Below are 24,210 nucleotides of genomic sequence, written 5' to 3' on the forward strand. Positions count from 1 at the left end.
ATAGTTTCTAAGTAAAATGAATTTCACACTGATTTAATCATGTATATTTTTTTTATCTACTAGGTGGCTGTAGAAGTTTTTGGCCTTGTCCAGCAATTGCTTCCCTCAGTTGCCATTTTGAATCAGAAGTATGCACCACCTGCATTCAATCCCAATCAGTCAACTGATAGTACGACAGGAAACCAGCCTGAGCAAGGCCTCTCGGCGTGCACCACTTCCAACCACTATGCTGTCATTGAGAGTGAGCACCCCTACAAGCCCGCCTGTGTGATGCACTACAAGGTGGGCACCATTCTCAGCAGGCTCACACCAGAGCTGCAGCTTAGGCTTTCTAATGATAGCAGAAAGAGTGTTTCATGTACGTTCAGAAATGTTACTGCTTGTAGTAGTTAAATATAAGGAGTCCATAGAGATAATGTGGTACTGTTGCATTAAAGAAGACCTGAAGACATTCTTTCCTAACGCAATGTACCCTGAATATAGTTTCCCCTCCCTCTACTCTTAGTTCTTCCCTACCTCCCCTGCCCTGCCTTTCTGCTTCTTGCTATAGAAGAACAGGCTTCTAAGAGATCCAGTGAAAATAAAATATAATTAGATAAAACAAACTATCACATTAAAAGCTGGACAAGGCAGCCCAACAGAAGGAAAAGAACTCCATGAGAAGGCACAAGAATCAGAGACCCACTCATTCACACATTCTACAAAAATACTAAACTGAAAGCTATAGTACATGTGTAGAGGACCTTGTAGACCTGTTTGGGCTCCATGGTTGCTGCTTCCGCCCCTGTGGGTTCATGTGATTCATGAGTTGATTCAGAGGGTTTTGTTCTCCTGGGGTCCTCCACCCCCTCTGGCTCTTATGATCTCCTCTTCTATGTGGATCCCTGAGCCATGATGAGAGGGATTTATTTGAAACATCCCAATTAGAGCTGTATATTCCAAGATATCTGTCTGCCTGTCTCTCTGTCTGTCAGTTTCTCTCTCTCTCTCTCTCTCTCTCTCTCTCTCTCTCTCTCTCTCTCTCTCTCTCTCTCATTGTTTTTGGAACAGGGTCTCTCACTGGCTGAAGCTCTGTAAGTAGACTAGCGTGGCTGGCCAAGAAGCTCTGGGGATCACCTTGTCTCCCCTCCCAGCCCTGGGATTAGAGCTTGTACCTCCATGCCCAGCTTGCACTTCTTTACCTTTGCACAGGTCCTGGAGACTACGCTGTAAGCGTCCAGCTCGTTACATGCTCATCTGTCACCTGCCTATAAGTCACACTTATGATGCCATAAACTACAGTCAGAACTCGGAGAAATTAGAGAGGCCCACTCAGAATATTGTGGAAAAAGGAAAATATCTAAGAATTTAAGTTCATCATATTCAAGTCCTTTCAGTAAATAAATGAAAATGAACCACATTTCTTTCAATTTATTTTCTTTTATACTTGTATTCAGTCTGTTATAGAAATGGATGCAGAACAATAGACAATAGTTTCTGCTGTCCTGATTCAAGTCTTAAGCTCTTAATAAACCCAGTTCATTTGTTTTCTACTTATTCCTTCCCTTTTATATTATTGTAAAACAATTAATGATATTTTCTTTTGCATATCTACTATAAGAACCATTTAAAATAACCATAGTGTTAAAACTGAGTAACTCCTTAATATTATCAAATATACATGTTATGAGTTTGTTTGAATTTAAATTTACATAAGATGCTTACTTTGGGGACTATTTATTTCTTCAGTCCCTTTTTGTGTTAAATCCCTTTAAGCATTCTCAGCCCCCTCCATCTCTATCCCTTGGTTTCCTTGACTTCTGATTGTTGAGGAAACTGGCCCTGTGTCCCTGCTTTTCACCCCACCTTTCTGAGTCTTTAGATTTCCTCTTCTAATTGTCTTTGTATCCTTGTTCCCATGAATGTGCAAATATGAAAACTCATGTTTCCATAACTCTGGAATCAGTCAGTTGAAAGAGGAAAAGGTTCTGGTTCTTGTTATGCAAGAACACATTTTAATGCATGTTTTAAGTTAGGTAAATTAGAATTATTATTGTCATGTATTGGATTTTTGTACTGGCTGGTTTTGTGTGTCAACTTGACACAGGTTGGAGTTATCTCAGAGAAAGGAGCTTCGGGTGAGGAAATGCCATGAGATCCAGCTGTTAGGCATTTTCTCAATTAGTGATCAAGGGGAGAGGGCCTGTTGTGGGTGGTGCCATCCCTGGGCTGGTAGCCCTGTGTTCTATAAAAGGGCAGGCTGAGCAAGCCAGGGGAAGCAAGCCAGTAAGAAACATCCCTCCATGGCCTCTGCATCAGCTCCTGCTTCCCAACCTGCTTGAGTTCCAGTCCTGACTTCGTTTAGTGCTGAACAGCAGTGTGGAAGTGTAAGCTCAATAAACTCTTTCCTCCCCAACTTGATTCTTGGTTGTGATGTTTTATATAGGAATAGAAATCATAAGACAATTTTGTTTTCTAATAATTAAATAGATGATTAAATAATAAGACACTGTTGTTTCCTTCAGTTTGTTTCTCCTTTAGTTCTTCATTTTTTTTGTAGTGTAACATTACTTTGTTTCATTTAATAAAAGTATACATACACATAAACAGATATCCTCTTGTGTACCACCAGGTGACATTCCCAGAATGTGTTAGGTGGATGACAATCGAATTTGACCCTCAGTGTGGTACTGCACAGTCAGAAGACGTCATTCGTTTGCTTATTCCTGTGAGAACCATTCAGAACTCAGGATATGGAGCAAAACTGACATCTGTTCATGAAAACCTTAATTCATGGATAGAATTAAAGAAATATTCAGGATCCTCTGGATGGCCTACCATGGTTTTAGTGTTGCCAGGTGAATTTCTCTTCTCTGTTTATGGAGTGAAATGGATACATGTGTGTGTGTGTGTGTGTGTGTGTGTGTGTGTATGTGTGTGTATGTATTAAAAATTCATTATGGTAGCCGGGCAGTGGTGGCGCACTCCTGTAATCCCAGCACTCTGGGAGGCAGAGGCAGGCGGCTTTCTGAGTTCAAGGCCAGCCTGGTCTACAGAGTAAGTTCCAGGACAGCCAGGGCTATACAGAGAAACCCTGTCTTGAAAAAACCAAAAATCAAAAAAAAAAATTAATTATGGAAAGGGTTCAACTTCAGAGACAATTATTTAAAGACTATGGGTCTTGGGTACAATTAAGGATGAATAAGATGTGCCAGGTAAGGGGCATAGTATGGTCGGAATTTGTGAAGAGAGATTGTCATGAAGATTTTGTGTGTGGGTGTGGAGTGGGACTGACAGTACTGCCTCTTCTGTGTAGTTGGGACCAAACTAACTAAGAAGTATCCAAGTGGACCTGATTCCCTATTTTCTCAGTTAATGCCATGTGTTTTTAGAGATAGGATTCAAGCCCCTTCTTTTAACATGTGAGGATGGGGTGAAGGTGGAGGCACATGAATGCTTACGTATAATATTTATATTTTCCTTTAAAAATGTAAATTTTAAACTCTTGTCTGAAGTATCCTCATTTTAACCAGTTAACAGTAACTACTTTTTCAAACTTTTAAAATTGTAGAAGGAAGCTTTGTCATCTTTCACATATTCTAGCCTTGATAAATTTAGAGGTTTTCCTTTTACTCTAACCTACTTTTGTTGGATTGATTTGTTAAGAGATCCTAAAAAACCAATTAGCAGTGTAGAAAATTACTTAATTCAAAGAAGAGAAGACTAACTTAGGTACTCAATTTTTGATATGCCCAAACTCACTTAAAGTAGGATTAAGGGAGCAGATTTGATTGTAATGGCAATTAGCAACAATTCATTAGAGTTTGTTGATAGGGTTGCTTCTAACAGTTTGCTTAAGTAAATAAAGGAGTCTTCCTCAAAACATCTTCTTTCCACTTCATTAACTTATTTGAAGAATTATTGACATAATGAAAATATGAATTATAAAGTTCTTTTAGACTTTGATATCAATAATAGACAAGTACTTGCTTACACACACACACACTTTTTTTGTTTTGTTTTTAAAGGAAATGAAGCCCTTTTCTCACTGGAAACTGCTTCAGATTATGTGAAAGATGACAAAGCCTCCTTCTATGGGTTCAAGTGTTTTGCAATTGGATATGAATTTAGCCCTGGACCTGATGAGGTAAGAAAAATTATTTTTCAAGTCTGTTAAGAACAAATGGCTCTTTTAAAGATTCTCTTGATTTAAAATGCTTTGCAAGCTAGAGGTTTATAATTTAAAGTGTTGTGTGGTTTAATTATGTGTGGTAACTTTTTGCTACTCTTCCTTCACACATGGGAATAATTGAGGTTATGCAGTATGGTCACATTTTAGTGAAGTGTGATTTGAAGCATAGCTCATGCCCCATGCTAACGTAGTTTTATCTTTAGTAAATAGCAGAGCCTAGCTTTACAGTGTGATTTAGCTTATTCTGGGTTTTCTTAAATATTTTAAGTCAAACACTAAGATGAACCCAAGGTCATAATTGCCCTAAATAATGAATGGAGAATGATTTGGACAGTGAAGATCAAACACACACTGTGATGAAATTGGGTATGATATTAAATCTTTGTCTCTCAGCTCATGTTAATGGATCTTTCTTTCTAGTTTCAGCTGCAGAGCAAGAATTACATGTTTTCACATATCACATTCAAACATGTTTTAAATTGTGACTTTTATGCAATTCTACAGGGAGTTATTCAGCTGGAAAAAGAATTAGCCAATCTTGGTGGGGTCTGTGCCGCAGCTCTGATGAAGAAGGATCTAGCGCTGCCTATTGGTGAGTCTACTATTGGTGCTGCTAGGGAATTTGAAGATAATTTATAAGTAAAATATATTTATTACAAAACATTTAAAAGTAAACTTTCAACACAAATTCTATGACTACACATAAGTAGGAGCTATAACTGTCTGATACACTGCTGTTTAAATGGAAACTGGAGCATATCCTAAAATCTTTTTTAACTTATTGAAATTCATACATATATATATGCTATTGTCCATATATAACATATACCTGTGCATAGATATGCACAGAAATACACACACATACAGGTATTTATTTTTTCACTCTGAAGGTTCATGTAAGCCTTCTCATTCCACCATTTATTACTCCCATTATTTACCTTTTCTTTGTCATTCCTTCCTATGCCCCTTTCTTGCTCCTTTTCAATCCTGTTTCCTTGATCCTGCTTAATATTAGTTCATTTGCAGGAAATATTCCAGTCTTCTGCTCTTTTAATATCTTCATATTTTTATATGAAGAGAATTATTTGCACCATCATTGGAGGAACAAAGTTTAATAACTGTTAAAATTTTGCTTTTTGATGTGACTGTACTTTTTGGTGGGTTTTTTTGAATCAATAAATAAAATAAAAAAAAATGTTGAATGAAGGATGAAGACAGCAATGCGTTTGATTGACAAACTAGGCTGCAACCAAATCTGTCATTTGGAGTCTAGTTAGATACCTAATGGAGTCTGTGCAGTTGAGACAGAAAGTATAACTATGTGGCCTGAGGACAAAAGTTGTCCGTATTATTTAAATGAAAAAATAAATAGTTACCTAAAAGGTCACATTCATGGTTGGTAACAGCATCATATCTGTATGCAAATTCACCTGTATATTTATTGACATACACCATGCAGTATATAAGAAACCGTTGATAATAGATTTCCTTAGGGGAAAATGTGATGATTAGAATATATTTATTCACACTTTCTTCTAGTCAGTCTGTTTCTTCTGAGCCATATTACTGTTTCATAACTATCAAAGAAAAAAATCAATAAATAAAACATGTTCTGTATTACACAATAGAAGAGAAAATGGCTGAAGGACACAGGAAATCAATAACTTAGGATTTTATGAATCATCACTGTTTACCTGAAATTTATTAATTACTCAAAATAATTTTATTAGTAAAAAATATAATATATTAAGTATATAAACTTCACACATAAATACATTCATATAGTTACTTTCTCAGGTTCATACAACCTTTTTACATTGAAACACGAAATTGTCACCTATTCCACACACAAGCTACACACACACACATACACACACACCACAGAAAGACACAAATAACACAAAAATATTCTCATAGAGTTGTAAGTGTCTTTGATTTTTTTGTGTTGATATTGATAGTTGCTTTAGGACTCCTCCGTCATGTGCACTGCGTGTGAACCTGCTTCATTCTTCACATCGCTTGGTGAATGATACTTGATTACTAGCTTAGCAGTTGTAACTCATATTACACAAAAAAACTGAACATTTTAAAATCTAAACTACTGGATTTATCTAGATTTGTAAATTTTTGCAATCTATATAATAGCAAGATTACAAAAACAAATAGTGAATACAAAGGATTGGTAAGGTTATTAGTATATTTTAGTATAACTTTTTAATTTGTGTAACAGGTAATGAGTTGGAGGAAGATCTTGAGATTCTTGAAGAGGCTGCACTGCAGGTATTGCACCAAACATTTTAACTTTTGTTCATTGGTGTTAAAATAATAGTTCCTGGACAATTCTTATTTTATTCAATATAAGGCTCAGTGGTAGCCGGGCGGTGATCATGCATTCCTATAATTCCAGCACTCTGGGAGGCAGAGGCAGGCAGATTTCTGAATTTGAGGCCAGCCTGGTCTACAGAGTGAGTTCCAGGACAGCCAGGGCTACACAGAGAAACCCTGTCTCAAAAAAAAAAAAAAAAAAAAAAACCAAAGGAAAAAAAAAAACCAAAAAACTCAGTGGTTATCTTCGTTCTGTTTACTGGCAGTTGTAGAGTCACATAATTTATAAGGGTCCTCTTAATGAGAAAGCCCATATAAACACTATTGCCATATTCTGGGGATGACCCAGTATAGGAGTGCCAGGGCAGGGAGGCAGTGGTGGATGGGTAGGTGGGGGAACACCCTTATAGAAAGCAGGAAGAGAAGGGATGGGATGGGTGTTTCAGTGGGGAATGGGAGGGACAGGGAAAAGGGATAACATTTGAAATGTAAATAAAGAAAATATCCAATAAAAAGTTCATATTTTATTATTTGATAAGATGGTATTATATAAAATAACATTTAGACTAGATGCTATTAAAAGAGTTTAACAATTATGTAAATTACCAAGTATGATATACAATTAACATCTGGTCATTAACATACTTTGTCTATTAGATAAAGTACTCCACCATCATTCCTAACTTAAAGAGCTTACAATTCTATACTTGAATTATGTTCTGATTTTCACTTGTATTACCATCTGAAAATCATCCTTTTAAGTCAACATCATCTTCCTCAATGTAGGCAACTTAAGTTTGATTATGAGACTAGCTTTTGAACTAGTAAGGCATATTAAAAATAATGCAGCATGTATGTATCTTTTATTCACGAATCCAGAAAACTCTGGTGGGTGGCTAGAAAGAGCAGATTAACTCCTTACCCCTGCAGTTGTCAGTAATGGGCACTGAACATTCAGGGGCTCTGCCCTGCCTGCTGTGCAGGGACAGACAGCACAGAGAGCGTGTGCCATCGCCATGGAGATCTGTAGTTACACAACTGTGACTGACTGTTCTCCTGTATTTTCTTTAGTATAATTTGGAAGTCATGGACCAAAGATAGTAAGGCTAGGCATAGGAAGAAATAATGTTCCTCAATAAGGCATACCAAAAATGTACACATGTTGAAAAATTCATAGAAAGGTTTCTATTTTAATATATTTGCCATGTATAGTGGCACACGTATATTACCTCTGCATTCAAGAGGCCAAGACAAAAGGATCCTACATTCAAGGCCATGCATGGAGCCTTTTTTATACATAAATAATAAACAAGTAAAGAAAAAGTAAACCTTTTTCTCCCAATAGGTGTGCAAAACTCACTCTGGCATTCTTGGAAAGGGCTTGGCTCTTTCTCACTCACCAACTATCTTAGAGGCACTTGAAGGAAACTTGCCACTTCAAATCCAAAGCAATGAGCAGTCCTTCCTGGATGATTTCATTGCTTGTGTCCCAGGATCAAGTGGAGGACGACTTGCAAGGTACTTTTAATGTTACAGTTAATGTCTTTTAAGGCCTCATCTCTGAGTAGAAATTAAAGGAGAAAAATGGCCATTTTTGGTGTTAAAATGCTCCCTTTTAAAATCCAGATTACGTGTTTTGAACCGGAAGTAAAAGATGATGATATTTTAAGATATATGACACTTATTAATTTATTGTCTTTCTCCTTTGCCTGAATTAGAATGAAAAGAAAAATATACAAGTTTGTGTTAACTTATTAATAAAAAAATAAAAGGCTAACCTATTTTTGGTTTTAATTTTTAATTTTCAGAGGTTGCACTTTACTATTAAAGCCAAAATGTTGACCAACAAACAATAGCAAACTTTTAAATTAGCTTCCATTTTGTGTTTATAGGCACTTGTATATAATACATGACAGAATTACTTATGATCCATCTCACAAGACAAGTTAGATGTAATTGTGAACCAGATTCAGGACTGGGTAGCTGCAACAATAGGAAATGGACAAGTTTTGCAAGAAAGAGCAGATCTTAAAGAAGGTGGTAATAAGTTATGTTAACAAAGGGTGCCCAGAACACCCACTGCTCCCAAACACGTGAGCAGCCTTCTGCCCTAGCTTTCATAAGGCATAAGGAAACTGGGGTGTTTCCAGCTGTTAGCATAAATCTAGTCACTCTCAGTGAGAATTCAAATTAGCTGTAACTTAATGTCGTTTTTGATATCTTACACATAAAAATTTCAGTATTTTCTAACTTTAAAATTGTTTCATAGTATATGTAAACATCAGAAACTTCATGCATTTTTGTCTATGTCTGGAAGATTTTTATTAATTACTTCCCAGGAAAACACTTGCAACTATCACTGAATCGGAAATGAAGATACTGGTTTAGCATTTTGTTCAATACAAGTTTAGTTTATTTGGCTTAATTTCATGTTCTCTTTGATTCTCTTAGATGGCTTCAGCCAGATTCCTATGCTGATCCTCAGAAAACGTCATTGATCCTGAATAAGGATGATATTCGTTGTGGCTGGCCCACCACCATAACTGTTCAAACAAAAGACCAATATGGCGATGTGGTTCATGTTCCCAACATGAAGGTAATTCTATGTGAGTTAGCAATGTCTACACATTGACTGCTAATAAAAATTGAGAATGGCAAGTATTCACAATCAGTCTGCTCTTCTCTCCTTGTCTTTGTATGATGGAGGACACTGAAGAGTTGCTTATTATTTATTTTATATTAATTAATTCCCTAATTTCCAAGCTATAAGTTAGATGCTACAGTAGAGTTAAAGAAGATAGTTTAAATTGTCTATGTCAAACACAGATTAAAATTTTGTCTCATGACCCAAACATGGAAGCAAAAAGATAGACTTTGTAGTACTTACAGAATATGGGAGGTGACATGCATATATACTCATTGTGTTATACTATGATTGTCTCATCTTTGTTGTTTGACACAGAGCATTTGCAACTTACCACCATTAAAAGTTCAGAGTAAAATAAAGAAGCAAATGCTTTCAAAATTTAGGAAATTTGATGATAAACATATATGTATGTACCTACTATATATGTATATATACTATATATATGTATATAATACATAATTAATATATGTAAATATATTACACTTATATACTATGTCACTAATCTTAGACACTCCAAAATGTTTCTGGCAAGTCATTAACAACAGTAAATATTTTCAGTATTTTAATACGCTTTTGAAAATTCAGCTTTCCTACTTGTAGATGAAGACATTCACATTGTACCATTGTAGAAACTGAGTTAAAAAGTTTACATTGTTAAAATCAATAACTCAAATTATTAAATGTGGTATTGTGGTAAGTGGTAAATGTGTATTTTTCTTCCCTAAAGTAAACAAGCAGATTTCTGGTATGTTTTATCATCAATTATTTGCCATCAATTCTAAAGGCTTCTATTAATGAATATTTTTCCTTTGTAGACTATTACAGTAAGAATTCAAATCAACTTTTATAAATAAACTTTTATTATAAAAATTATTTGCATTTCAATTATCTGATAAAATAATATTACTTCCTGAAAAATTCAATGTAGATTATTTCTGTTTTCTTTCCCAGTATCACACTAATGAAAGATTGATTGATTGATTGATTGATTGATTTGAATTTTTCAAGACAGGGTTTCTCTGTATAGCCCTGGCTGTCCTGGAACTCACTCTGTAGACAAGGCTGGCCTCAAACTCAGAAATCTACCTTCCTCTGCCTCCCACGTGCTGGGATTAAAAGCATGCGCCACCACTGCCCGGCAAAGATTTAATTTTTATGCTTTGAAATCTGTGATTATTTGTTCTAAAAATATTGACAAATCTGTTTTCTACTGTTAGTGTATGTGAGGTCATCCTGGCTCTGGAAATGACCAAGTTGAACCAGTGTTAACAAAATTTGTATCACTGACTTTAAAATTATGAATTACTTCCTATGATAACTATATATTTGGTTTTTATATTATTATGGATAGGTGGAAGTGAAAGCTGTACCTGTTTCTCAGAAAAAAACATCTTTGCAACAAGAACAAGGAAAGAAATCTCAAAGGATTCCCGGCAGCCCTTCGGCAGCGGCAGCAGCATCGTCCACTGACCTGACTTTTGGTGGGCTGGCATCACCAAAGCTGGATGTTTCCTATGAGCCGATGATAGTCAAGGAGGCTCGGTACATTGCCATAACAATGATGAAGGTCATTCATGTTCACTTATTAGAAATTTTATCTTTCACAGTTGATTTAATGTTTCAGTTATTCAGTTCAGTTCAAGTCAGTTACAGGCATAATATTACAGGTCTAGAGAGTTACTCTCAAGTATTAAACTGACAGCATATATTTTTAAATGCTATTTCTTCACCTAGAGAGACATTGAATCAGTTTCTGGCGGACATTGAGGGGCCGACCCCTTATAGAACAAGTTAATTCACTCAGAGGTTGAGATGACTTAACGCTGAAGTGTTTGTCTGCCAGAATACAGGCCTTCAAGATACAAGGGTTTTCTTGGGTCCCTTCAGTTTTTATGACTCCCAAATATTAGGCTATCTCTTTAGATTTCTTACTTCTCCTGGCTTTTTAGTTTATAATTCCTTTTAGATGGATCTTTTTTCTTCAAAAAAAAAAAAAAAAAACAGTCCAGCTTTTTACTTATCGTACAAGGCAGAGTTACTACCCCAGGCATCATGCTGAGGGTAGGTGTTTTGGTATTATTAGAAAGCAGTATCTATATTCTAGTAACTTAAAGATATGATCATACCCAATAGTTTATTAACGCTGTAGTACAATAATATAGTATAGTTAAGAAGACACCTGAATAAGAAGCATGGATTAAAACCTCCCAGGAAAACTGTTGACTTCCTCTAAAGAGGTACAATGAGGTACAACGTGGATCTAGAGAGTTGTCAGTCAGAATAGACTTAAAACATATTGAATATTGCATCAGCCCAATTTCAACACTAATGAAGAGTAAAATGAAAAGAATGGAAGTAGGAAATAAAATATGAAGTTCATAATTGAAGTTGGAAACATCAGAGAAGTAGGGTATACCAAACAGGAAGAGCTCTGCTCTAAGCCATAGATGCTGTCTGAGAGCACTGTGACCCTTTGATAGTAGAAAGTCAGGTTTTCTTAAACTACTATTTTTTTTTAAGCTGTTGGTCACAGGATGTGAAGTTCCACAAAGAGGTGTACAAGGAAAGACTATTTAGAGGGCTAAATGTGGCTCTGGGCCTATAAACATTTTAAATACTTCACAGTCAGTTAATCAGCTGTGAAGAGGGCTGCATTCTTTGTGGCATCTTCCATTCACACATGCTTTTCTGTTTCTGTGCTTTCTGCATCAATTACTAACCGTTCATAGATACTGTAGCCTCACTCAGCAGTGAGGCTGGAAAAATAAAATATGCTCTTATGGTTGAAATTGATGCAGTGAACACATAATCCAGAGTCTGGACACCTGGATTCCCAGCTGTTAACTGCTGTGAAACTTGGCAGAGTCAACCTTAAGTTAGCATTTATCTAATGCATGACCTGTGGATAAGTGAATGCAGCTAGGTAATTTCTGAATCACTGTTATGGTAAAGAAAGGGGGTGAGGGCAGGGGAGGAGAAAGGCTGTAACTGGTGTGTACTTTCCTTCATAAGTACTGGGGAAGCTGGAAGGGCATGAAGATCTTGAATTGAGCTATGAAAAATGATTAATTTGCAGGTATAAAATGTATCAGGGTTCATGTGCTAAATTTACCATATGTACTGCCCATTTTTATCTTTATATTTTGCTATATCTTTTGTTCAGACATTTTGCTTATTTTTGCAAGACTGACACACAACCCATGCCAGCAAAAGGCTCCTGCAGGCCTGTTCCATACCTTTCCAGAAGATATCTTTTCATTCTCATTCTCTGTCTCTCTCCCTCTGTCTCTCTCCCTCTGTCTCTCTCCCTCTGTCTCTCTCCCTCTCTCTCTCTCTCTCTCTCTCTCTCTCTCTCTCTCTCTGTGTGTGTGTGTGTGTGTTGTGTGTTGCATACTTTTAGTAAATATAAAATAAGCCATAAATAATATTTTTATTTACTCTGCGTTCCAAAGCTTTATACAGTGGCATTGTTTTTGCATGTACATGAAAAGTTTCCTAGCCATGTAATTTCTGGGCTGTAGGAAAAGCATGTCTAACTCTTTGTTAAGCATTTCCGGAGCTGATCCCCCTGCCGCCAGCTGCTTGCACATCCACACTGGTTTTCTACTCAGCTCCAGTTGTAGCTGTGCTGCGGCTTTTTGTCATTTTAAGTTGTGCTTCCTTGTTTTCCATCTCCATGAAGTCTTTTCTTTAGGACTAGTGCCTTTCACAGTTATTCTGCTGTGATTTCTCTGTGTATTGATTGATTTGGCCTGTATATATTGTGTATGTATATCCCATATAAATTACATCATTTAAAAATCCTTCCATGTGAAGACTTTTCTCTACAGTATCTTTATATTGGAGATATTTTAAAATTTTAATGAACCTCAAAGATTTCTATTTTTACATCCTTTAAAGCTCAAATTATGCTTCTCTGAAAAAGCACCTGTAAGCAATTTAAGAAAAGGTTGGTTCTGGCTGACTGCAGTCCTCCATGTTAGGGATGGTATGGTTGCAGGCCGGGAGGCAGACTGATCTAAAAAAAGTCAAAAAAGCAGAGACTTAAATAGTACTGCTTGTACTCCTTTCTCCTTTTTTATTAAAGTTCAACACTTAACCAAACTAGAAAATTATTCACAGACATAGCCATGTATTTGTCTGTTTAGTGATTCTAGGTCCTGTCAAGTTGACAATATAAAGAACAACAACATAAAGTTTTAGAAAGTTGACTTTTATGTTTTGTTTGAGAGAATTCCAAGTGGTCTTATTCCTCTCTTGTGTGGATAGAATGCTCCACCTCATTTATTGGATATTTTAGCATTGCACTAAATGGAATGTCCCCTGCAAGGGTGCCAACGTTACTTGTCTCTTCCTTAAAGGTATATGAAAACTACTCATTTGAAGAACTGCGTTTTGCATCACCAACTCCTAAAAGGTAAGAACTGTTTTCTCAAAGTGTTGCTGAAACTAAAACTTAATCATTCAGACTGAAATAATTTTTTTAAATCCCTTCCTTATTTTCTTTTGTTTTAAAATATTGTTACTAATTCTTTGAGTCCATATGTGTATCTGTCCTATTTGTGCCTGGGAGTCATCTACCACCTCCAGCCCTTGTCATCATCCCACCCTCTCTTCAGGAAGGTCCTTGGGCCTTGACATGAGGGGGCTAATAAGAACAGCCCCTTGTAGGCTGATCGCTACATAGATTCTTGTTCTCTGTATGCTTACCAGTTGTAAGTCTCTGTAAATTGCCATCTACTGTTAGAAGCTTCTTGAATAAGAATTGAAATCTATGGGTATTTGAATAATCAATAATCATTTCAGCACCATGTCTATGAATAATAATAATAATATTTTGTTATACTCCTATGACTTATAACCTATCTAGCCACAGGTTCTTAGTTTCATTAATGTTACTAGTTCCAGGTTTCATGTTGTAGAACAGGACTTAGATCCAATCAGAAAATGGTTATTCCCATGATTTCCATGTTGCTATGGCTCCAGTGGCCATTTCTTGTCCTGCTAGTCATTGTTGTAGCTCAGGGCTTATGGCTGGATGGGACTCATTATCACTGCTCCCAGTACTGTAAAGGCAAGTCAGTAGGGAGGAAGCTTCCAGGCCAGTTCTGTCTTGACCTCTCTTTGCTTTATAATGTAAGCATATGTTGCTTTCAAAATAAGGTCTTATTATTAGCTTCTAGGGGGTGACAAGAGCAGTGACGATAGCCTGTAACATTCATGGGTCTGTGATAGCCCACTAGCTCAAAAGAGAGAGATTAGGAAACCCATGGATGTAAGGGAATCTCACTCAATAGAAAGGACATAGAATGCATAGAACATAGTGGAACATGTGACCCGGTAGCATGGTGGCGCATCTTTTAGGTATATTCCCAAGAGTGGTATAGCTGGGTCTTCAGGTAAATCTATTGTCAATTTTCTGAGGAACCTCCAATTTTCCAGAGTGGTTGTACCAGTTTGCAATCCCACCAGCAATGGAGGAGTGTTCATCTTTCTCCACATACTCTCCAACATGTGTTTTCACCTGAGGTTTTGATCTTAGCCATTCTGATTAGTATAAGGTAGAATCTCAGGGTCGTTTTGATTTGCATTTCTCTGATCACTAAGGACTTTAAACATTTCTATAGGGGCTTCTCAGCCATTCAGAATTCCTCTGTTTTGAAATCTAGGTTTCGTTCTATACCCCAGTTTTTAATTGGGTTGTTTGGTTTTTTGGTGATTAGCTTCTTGAGTTCTTTATATATTTTGGATATTAGCCCTCTATCAGATGTGGGGTTAATGAAGATTTTTTCCTCAATCTGTGGGTTGCTGATTTGTTTTATTGACTATGTCCTTTGTCTTACAGAAGCTTTCCAGTCTCATGAGGTCCCATTTGTCAATTCTTAATCTGAGAGCATGAGCCATTGAAGTACTGTTTAGGAATTTTTCCCCTGTGCCAATGAGTTCAAGGCTCTTTTCCACTTTCTCTTCTGTTAGATTCAGTGTATCTGATTTTATGTTGAGGTCCTTGATCCACTTGGAATTGAGCTTTGTGCATGGTGACAAATATGGATCTATTTTCATTTTTCTACATACAGACAGCCAGTTAGACCAGCACCATTTATTGAAGATGCTTTCTCTTTTCCATTGTGTATTTTTGGCTTCTTTGTCATAGATCAAATGTCTGTAAATGTGTGGTTTTATTTGTGGGTCTTCAGTTCTATTCCATTGATCAACCTGTCTGTCTCTGTACCAATACCATGCGATTTTTATCACTATTACTCTGTAGTAAAGCTTGAGGTCGGAGATGGTGATTCCCCCCAGAAGTTCTTTTATTGTTAAGAATTGCTTTCATTATTCTGGGTTTTTTACCTTTTCAGATGAATTTGAGAACTGATCTTTCCATGTCTTTGAAGAATTGTGTTGGGATTTTGATGGGGATTGCATTGAATCTATAAGTTGCCTTTGGTAGGATGGCCATTTTTACTATGTTAATTCTGCCAATCCATGAACATGGGAGATCTCTCTATTTTCTGAGATCTTCTATTTCTTTCTTGAGAGACTTGAAGTTATTGTCATACAGGTCTTTTACTTGTTTGGTTAGAGTTAACCCAAGATATTTTATATTATTTGTAGCTATTATGAAGGGAATTGGTTACCTAATTTCTTTCTCAGCCTGTTTATCATTTGTATAAAGGAAGGCTATGGATTTGAATTAATTTTATATCTAGCCACTTTGCTGAAATTGTTTATCAGCTGGAGAACTTCTCTGGTAGAAGTTTTTGGGTCACTTATGTATACTATAATATCATCTGCAAATAGTGATACCTTTATTTCTTCTTTGCCAATTTGTATCTCCTTGATCTCTTTTGTTGTCTTACTGTTCTAGCTAGCACTTCCAGTACTATATTGAAAATATATGGAGAGAGTGGACATCCTTGTCTTGTCCCTGATTTTTGTGGTATTCCTTTAAGCATGTCTCGATTAAATTTGATAATGGCTGTTGGTTTGCAGTAAATTGCTTTTATTATGTTTAGGTATGGGCCTTGAATTCCTGATTTCTCCAATACTTTTAACATGAAGGGGTGTTGTATTTTGTCAAATGCTTTTTCTGCATCTAAGGAGATAATCATGTGATTTTTTTTTCCTTTGAGTTTGTTTCTCTAGTAGATTACTTTAATGGATTTTTATATATTAAACCAACCTTGCATCCCTGGAATGAAGCCTACTTGATCGTGGTGAATGATGGTTCTGATGTGTTCTTGGATTCAGTTTACAAGAGTTTTATTGAATATTTTTGCATCGATATTCATGAGCAAGATTGTTCTGAGGTTCTCTTTTTTGTTGGGTCCTTGTGTGCTTTAGGTACCAGTAATTGTGGTTTTGTAGAATGAGTTAGGTACTGCTCCTTCTCTTTCTATTTAACGGAATAGTTTGAGGAAATTTGGTATCAGGTCTTCTTTCAAGGTCTGGTAGAATTCTGCACTAAATCCATCTGGCCCTGAGCTGGGTTTGGTTGGGAAGTTTTTAGTGACTTCTATTTCCTTGTGTGATATGGGCCTGTTTAGTTTACCTGCTCTTGATTTAACTTTGGTATGTGGTATATGTCCAGAAAACTATCCATTTCATCTAGATTTTCCAGTTTTGTTGAGTATAGGCTTTTATAGTAGGATCTGATGATTTTTTTTTAAATTTCTTCCATTTCTCTTGTCTCCCTTTTGATTTCTGATTTTGTTAATTTGAATACTACTCTTGGCCCTTTAGTCAGTTTGGCTAGGGGTTTATCTATCTTGTTGATTCTCTCAAAGAACCAACTTTTGGTTTTGTTGATTCTTTGTATTGTTTCCTTTATTTCTATTTGGTTGATTTTAGCCCTGAGTTTGACTATTTTCTGCCTTCTATTCCTCTTAGGTGAGTTTGCTTCTTTTTGTTCTAGAACTCTCAGGTGTGCTGTTAAGTTGTTAGTGTGTAAGATCTCTCCAGTTTCTTTACCAGGACACTTAGTGCTATGAACTTTCCTCTTAGCACTGCTTTCATTGTGTACCATAAATTTGGGTATGATGTGTCAACAATTTTCATTAAATTCCAGGAAGTCTTTCATTTCTTTCTTTATTTCTTCCCTGACTTGGCTATCATTGAGTAAAGAGTTGTTAAGTTTCCACGTGTCTGTGTACTTTCTATAGTTTTTGCTGTTCTTGAAGACCAGCCTTAGGCCACAGTGATCTGATAGGATGCGTGGTATTGTTTCAGTTTTCTTGTATCAGTTGAGGGTTGTTTTGTGACCAATTATATGGTTGATTTTGGAGAAATTATCCTGAGATGCTGAGAAGGTGTATTCTCTTGTTTTAGGGTGAAATGTTCTGTAGATATCTGTTAAATCCATTTGGTTCATAACCTCTCTTAGTTTTATTGTGTCTGTTTAGTTTCTGTTTCAATGACCTGTTTCTGTTCATTGTTCAGAGTGGGGTGTTGAATGCTCCCACTGTTATTGTGTGGGGATCAATGTGTATTTTGAGCTTTAGTGAAATTTCATTTATGAATGTGGGTACTCTTGCATTTGGGGTGTAGATGTTCAAAATTGAGATTTTTCTCTTCGTGGGTTTTCCCCTTGATGAATATGAAGTGTCCTTCCTCATCACGCTTGATAACTTTTGATTAAAAGTATATTTTATTGGATATTAGAATGGCAACTCCTACTTGTTTGCTAGGACTATTTGCTTGGAAGACCTTTTTCCATCCTTGTACGCTGAGATAGTGCCTGTCTTTGTTATTGAGGTATATTTCTTGTATGCAGCAAGATGTTGGATCTTGTTTGCATATCCAGTCTGTTAGCTTATGTCTTTTTATAGGTGAGTTGAGTCCATTAATATTGAGAAATATTAATAAAGAGTAATGACTGTTGTTTCCTGATATGTTTGGTTTGGTAGGTGGCTTTATGTGCTTGTGGCTCTCTCCTTTTGTTGTGAGATATTTAATATCTTGTCCTTTATTTGGTGCAAGTACCTTCCTTGTGTTTGAGTTTTCCTTCTAGTATCCTCTATAGGGCTGGATTGGTAGATAAATATTGTTTGGATTTGGTTTTGCCCTAGAATATTTTGGTTTCTCCATCTATGCTAATTGAGAGTTTTGTTGGATATAGTAGACTGGGCTGGCATTTGTGTTCTCTTAGAGTCTGCATGACCTCTGGCCAGGCTCTTCTGGCTTTCATAGTCTCTGTTGAGAAGTCTGGTGTAATTCTGACAGGTCTGCCTTTGTATGTTACTTGGCCCTTTTCCCTTGCAGCTTTTAATATTCTTTCATGTTCTGTGCATTTAGTGTTTTGATCATTATGTGACAGGAGGATTTTCCTTTCTGGTCCCATTTATTTAGTGTTCTATAGGTTTCTTGTACCTTTATGGCCATCTCTTTCTTTAAGTTAGAGAAATTTTCGTCTATGATTTTGTTGAAAATATTTTCAGGTCCTTTGAGCTGGGAATCTTTGTTCTTCTCTATTCCGATTATTCTTAGATTGGGTCTTTTCATTGAGTCCTGAATTTCCTGGATACTTTGGGTTAGGAGTTTTTTATATTTTTAATTTTCTTTGACAGTTGTGTCAATCTCTTCTATTGTATCTTCTACACCTAAAATTCTTCTGTCTCTTGTATTCTGTTGGTGATATTTACATCTGTAATTCCTGACCTCTTTCCAAGGTTTTCCATTTCCAGGTTTGCCTCCATTTGTGTTTTCTTTATTGTTTCTACTTCCACTTTTAGGTCTTGGACCGCTTTATTCAATTCCTTCACCTATTTACCTATGTTTTCCTGTCTTTCTTTCAGTGAGTTATTGATATCTTCTTTAAAGGACTCTATTGCCTTCATGAGATAGGACTTTAGGACAGATTCCTGATTTTCAGGTGTGATGTATTAGGGGCTTGCTGTGGTGGGAGAACTGGATTCTGATGATGCCTACATATAGTGGCTTCTGTTGCTTATGGTCTTGTGCTTGCCTTTCACCATCTGGATATCCCTGGTGATTGTTGGTCTGGGTGACAGTCTGGAGTCTGCCTCTTTTGTCCCTTGGTTGCTCCAAGTCTCCTGGTAGGCCTGCATTCTTGGCTGTAGTAGCAGGTCACCTGTGGAGCCTTCCAACTGGGAGCTCTTCACAGGGGCAGAGAGAAGCTTCTGATTTGTTGCCCTGGCTACAGAAGATCTCCTGGGAGGCCTTCAGACTGTTGGGTCTTCAGTGGATCAGTCAACCAGTTGTCCACCTGCTCTGAGTGCAGCTGGTTCTCTAGGATGTGTCAGGATATGGTGTCTTCACTGAAGCAGACCAGCTAAAAGTCTGCCCCAGCAGAAAGGACCAGGTGGAAGGAGGTTTAATTTTCTTATAAGCCATGAGTTTTAAATGTTTTTAGGACTAAAAACATTAGTCCTTAATGTTTGTAGAAGATCATTGTGGTAACTCTTCAGAGGTAAATTAATGGAAATCAAGAAGAGCAGCAAAGAAGTTAGAAATGGTTAAGCAATATAGACTGGGGTAGAGTGCTGAAGGTTGAATCAGTAGAGTCTGTCATTAGAGAGTGATCAGCCCAAAAACTGTAATTACACAAACAACAAAAACAGACTTGGAAGGTCATGTACATGTGCATGTCTGTGTGTTGCATATACATACATATTTATATATGCATACATACATGCCTATAATAATAAAAGAAAAGGTGGCTGTCAACCTGAGAGTGGGGAGTTTTGTCGGGTTTGAAGGAAGAAAGGGAGAAGGAAAGTGATATAATTCTATTACAATTTAAAGCTTATTTTTAGAAAACAACAGATTTTATTTTTGGCTTAGAAACCAGATAGAACAGAATCTTAGCAATTTCAATTGACAGACCAATTTTAACTTAAGAAACTAAAATTGTAACATAAAGTACTGACTGACTCTTAGTATAGATATCATAATTTTTACCAGGACCAAGAAGTCATAAGATCAAGCAGGTATTTATGTTCTTCTGTATTGATCTGTAAGGTGTGTGCTGATTAGTAGGAAATAGAAGCTTTTTGTTAAATATGTTAATATTGAAATTCCAAATTCTCATACACTTCATATTTCAGTAGAGATATAGCTCTACAGCTGCAAATAGTTTGAAGTCCAAGGGAAAGTGCATATGGGAGTTGTCTTTATAGAAATGGTACTTACCATTAATGAATAGCAATAGTTGGCCAGTTAAACAGATGATTAAGAAAGCGAAGATAGGTATCAAACCCTGGGTATTCCATGAATTAAAGAACATTAGAAGAGAAGCCAGCAGAACACTGGAGAAAGATGACTAGCAAGGAAGAGGAAAGCCAAGAGAAGGTCAGAACAAGTAGTGTTACAGGAAAGTGAGCACTGCCAGCTATTAGATGTTGCTAAGAGTCATCTGAGGAGGGAGAATTAAGATGGAACATTATAAAGTGATTTGATATAATAAAGGGGCCTAGTAGAGGAGGACAAATAAGTTATGTGTGAGAGAAAGTGATGCTGTTGAGGGGACCAAATGCACGTAGAAAAACCTGGCTTTAGATAAGAACCACATTCCTACTTCCATTGTAACCAGGGAGAAAATGAGGCAAAATTGGTTTCCCAATCTGATTACTGCATGGAGATTATAACCTGTTGTTTATATTTCCACAGAAGGGAAAATAGAAATCATAATCATCTGAGAGTGTGAGGGAGAACTAGTGGGGCTATAAAGGAAAAAGAGTGCAATTCAGTTGTCTGTGGGTTGGGGAACACGCCATGACAGTTATAGGTTTGACAGGCAGTGTGATGATACAGGCACATGCACTGAAGTAGCAAACGATGCTAGCTGCATAATCAAAAGTAAAATTTTTCCTATCCACTTTTTATTCAGGCCCAGTGAAAACATGCTTATTCGTGTTAATAATGATGGGACGTACTGTGCAAACTGGACTCCAGGGGCTATCGGACTCTACACTGTTCATGTGACCATTGATGGCATTGAAATAGGTAAATACAGTGTTAAGTAAGAAGTTGCTGCAAAGAAGTAGAATTAAAATCATCCTTGTATTGTTTACCCTTGTTACATATATAGATAGATACGTTACTTCTTGTAGCTTCATGTCCTCCTTCATAGTGAGTACATTGCAAAGATATTATTTGAGGATGATTTATGGTATGTGATCACTCATTGTGTTGTCATGAGCTCCCTGCCTTTTACTGTATCAATGAGGTGTGATACCCTCCTTATACCTGTGTATGCTACCCCCATACCCTTACCCCCACCCAGCCCCAAGTCCTACACCCCTTGTCACCACCCCCATCAGTCATCCTCACCTGGCAGGAGCAGATACCATCTATTTCATAGGTGATGTGGTTTAGATCAGTGTCTGGCATAGAGTGGCTACTTAGCAGATATTGTTAATTAAAAGATTTTATTTCTCAGTAGTTTTGAAATCATACTGATTTTCTATAATGTGTTAATGCTTCATTGTATAATTTTCATGTAAAAGGAAAACAGAATGAAAAATGTCATGAAAGGGTGACTATAATAGTAACATAGCATCAGAATAACCTTTAGGAAGTTGTACTATAAATCACTTATGTTTTTATTGGAGATAAAAAGGTTGTTTATATTTTGACATGTAGAATTTATAGCTATTCAATCAGGTGTATAAATTATAATGTCTTTGCCATAGTCTCTTATTTTACCACCTTGCTAAATCCTTTAGGCTAGCACACATTTACTTTGTTCTTAGCAAAACTTGGTTCTAGAAAAGATAATTTTATCAAGCATTAAAGACTTATACGTTGCTGTGATTAAACAAACAAACTTGTTATAACTTCCAAGTGATTTTAAGTAGATATGAATACGGACTTGAGCATGAACTTCAAAGCCTTGGAGCCACCCAGATGCTTGTCCTTTCAGGTTTCTCTCAGCGTCATTCACAGAGCAAGGGTCAGAACAGTCTGGGTGTCCACTGATGGGCAGTGGAAATGTGCATGTATACAATAGGCTTGCATTCAGTTGTGAAGAGTGAAGTTATTAATTTGGCAGGAAAAATGATGAATCTGGAAAGTATTGTACTAAGTGAGGTCATCCAAATTCTAAAAGAAAAAGCAATTGCCTGCTTTTCCTCATGCACAGGTTGCAAGTGCTAATGTTAGAATGAATGGGAGTAGGGATAGGCTGTGACCTAGACAGGAGACTATGAGGGCCGCAAGTGGCAGAGAAAGGCAGGGAACAAGACAGGAAGTGCAGAGGGGGTCCTTAGAGAGTTTTTCTCCTTAGGTGTAGGAGTACAGAATCCAGCATACCAACTGTAAAGGCAGGGACTTTGCTTCATAGCCTTTGTTTGCCACCAGCTCCTTTATTTTCAAAAGGGAGGGCAAAATGGGGAGTGGGAAGGGAAACAGCAAAACAGTTTGTTAGGGCTGTTAACTTGGGGTTTGCATGGGACTCTACTGTGGGAGTGGCTGTGTCCTGACTCTCTTGCCTGCTCTTGGGGCTTTGCCTTCAAGGGGGTTGCCTTGTCCAGCCTCAATATGAGGCCTTCTTCTTTGTCTTATTCTTTCTTGTTTGTCCTGAATGCTTGTCCTGTTTTTTGAGACCTGCACTTTTCTGAAGAGGAATCAGAGGGGAATTGGATAAAGTGGGGGAAGCTAGGAGGGATGGAGAGAGGGGAAACTGGTTGGGATGTATTGTATTAAAGAAGACTCTATTTTCAATATAAAAATTACCATAATGAATTGTAATATTTGCTTAAAATCTCTTCATAGAGTTAGAAAGAGCAATTCTCAAATTCATCTGGAATAACAAAAAACCCAGGATAGCTAAAACTATTCTCAACAACAAAAGAAATTCTGGGGGAATCAGTATCCCTGACCTCAAGCAATGCTACAGAGCAATTGTGTTAAAAACCGCATGGTATTGGTACAGTGACAGGCAGGCGGATCAATGGAACAGGATTGAAGATCCAAAAATGAACCCACACACCTATACCACTTGATCCTCGACAAAGGGGCTGAAAACATCCAATGGAAAAAAGATAGCCTTTTCAACAAATGGTGCTGGTTCAACTGGAGGTCAGCATGCAGAAGAATGCGAATTGATCCATCCTTGTCTCCTTGTACTAAGCTCAACTCCAAATGGATCAAGGACCTCCACATAAAGCCAGACACTCTGAAGCTAATAGAAAAGAAACTGGGGAAGACCCTTGAGGACATCGGTACAGGGGGAAAGTTCCTGAACAGAACACCAATAGTGTATGCTCTAAGATCAAGAATTGATGAATGGGACCTCATAAAATTACAAAGTTTCTGTAAGGCAAAGGACACCATCAAAAGGACAAATTGGCAACCAACAAATTGGGAAAAGATCTTCACCAACTCTACATCAGATAGAGGACTAATATCCAATATATATAAAGAACTCAAGAAGTTAGACTCCAGAAAACCAAATAACCCTATTAAAAAATGGGGTACAGAGCTAAACAAAGAATTTTCACCTGAAGAACTTCAGATGGCTGAGAAGCATCTTAAAAAATGCTCAACTTCATTAGTCATTAGGGAAATGCAAATCAAAACAACCCTGAGATTTCACCTTAACACCAGTCAGAATGGCTAAGATTAAAAATTCAGGAGACAGCAGTTGTTGGAGAGGGTGTGGAAAAAGAGGAACACTCCTTCACTGCTGGTAGGGTTGCAAATTGGTACAACCACTCTGGAAATCAGTATGGCAGTTCCTCAGAAAACTGGACACCTCACTTCTGGAAGATCCTGCTATACCACTCCTGGGCATATACCCAGAGGATTCCCCAGCATGTAATAAGGATACATGCTCCCCTGTGTTCATAGCAGCCCTATTTATAATTGCCAGAAGCTGGAAAGAACCCAGGTGTCCCTCAACAGAAGAGTGGATGCAAAAAATGTGGTATATATACACAATGGAGTACTATTCAGCCATTAGAAACAATGAATTCATGAAATTCTTAGGCAAATGGATGTAGCTGGAGAACATCATACTAAATGAGGTAACCCAGTCTCAAAAGATCAATCATGGTATGCACTCACTAATAAGTGGATATTAACCTAGAAAACTGGAATACCCAAA

At 37.1% G+C, this 24,210-nt stretch overlaps 1 protein-coding gene across 13 annotated transcripts in view; it reads left to right on the forward strand.

Moving 5' to 3' along the window:
• Positions 1-24,210, forward strand: part of Mycbp2 (MYC binding protein 2) — a 228,396-nt gene that overhangs the window by 130,938 nt on the left and 73,248 nt on the right. For all 13 annotated transcript variants that reach the window (XM_052190750.1, XM_052190753.1, XM_052190751.1 and 10 more), the window contains 10 exons: positions 64-282; positions 2,612-2,837; positions 4,008-4,126; positions 4,676-4,763; positions 6,402-6,451; positions 7,842-8,014; positions 8,948-9,092; positions 10,495-10,710; positions 13,505-13,560; positions 20,992-21,107. In XM_052190750.1, coding sequence (XP_052046710.1) covers positions 64-282; positions 2,612-2,837; positions 4,008-4,126; positions 4,676-4,763; positions 6,402-6,451; positions 7,842-8,014; positions 8,948-9,092; positions 10,495-10,710; positions 13,505-13,560; positions 20,992-21,107 — 1,408 coding nt within the window. The remainder of the gene's footprint in view (positions 1-63; positions 283-2,611; positions 2,838-4,007; positions 4,127-4,675; positions 4,764-6,401; positions 6,452-7,841; positions 8,015-8,947; positions 9,093-10,494; positions 10,711-13,504; positions 13,561-20,991; positions 21,108-24,210) is intronic.

Source organism: Apodemus sylvaticus, chromosome 8 (assembly GCF_947179515.1).
Source record: "Apodemus sylvaticus chromosome 8, mApoSyl1.1, whole genome shotgun sequence".
NCBI lineage: Eukaryota > Metazoa > Chordata > Mammalia > Rodentia > Muridae > Apodemus > Apodemus sylvaticus.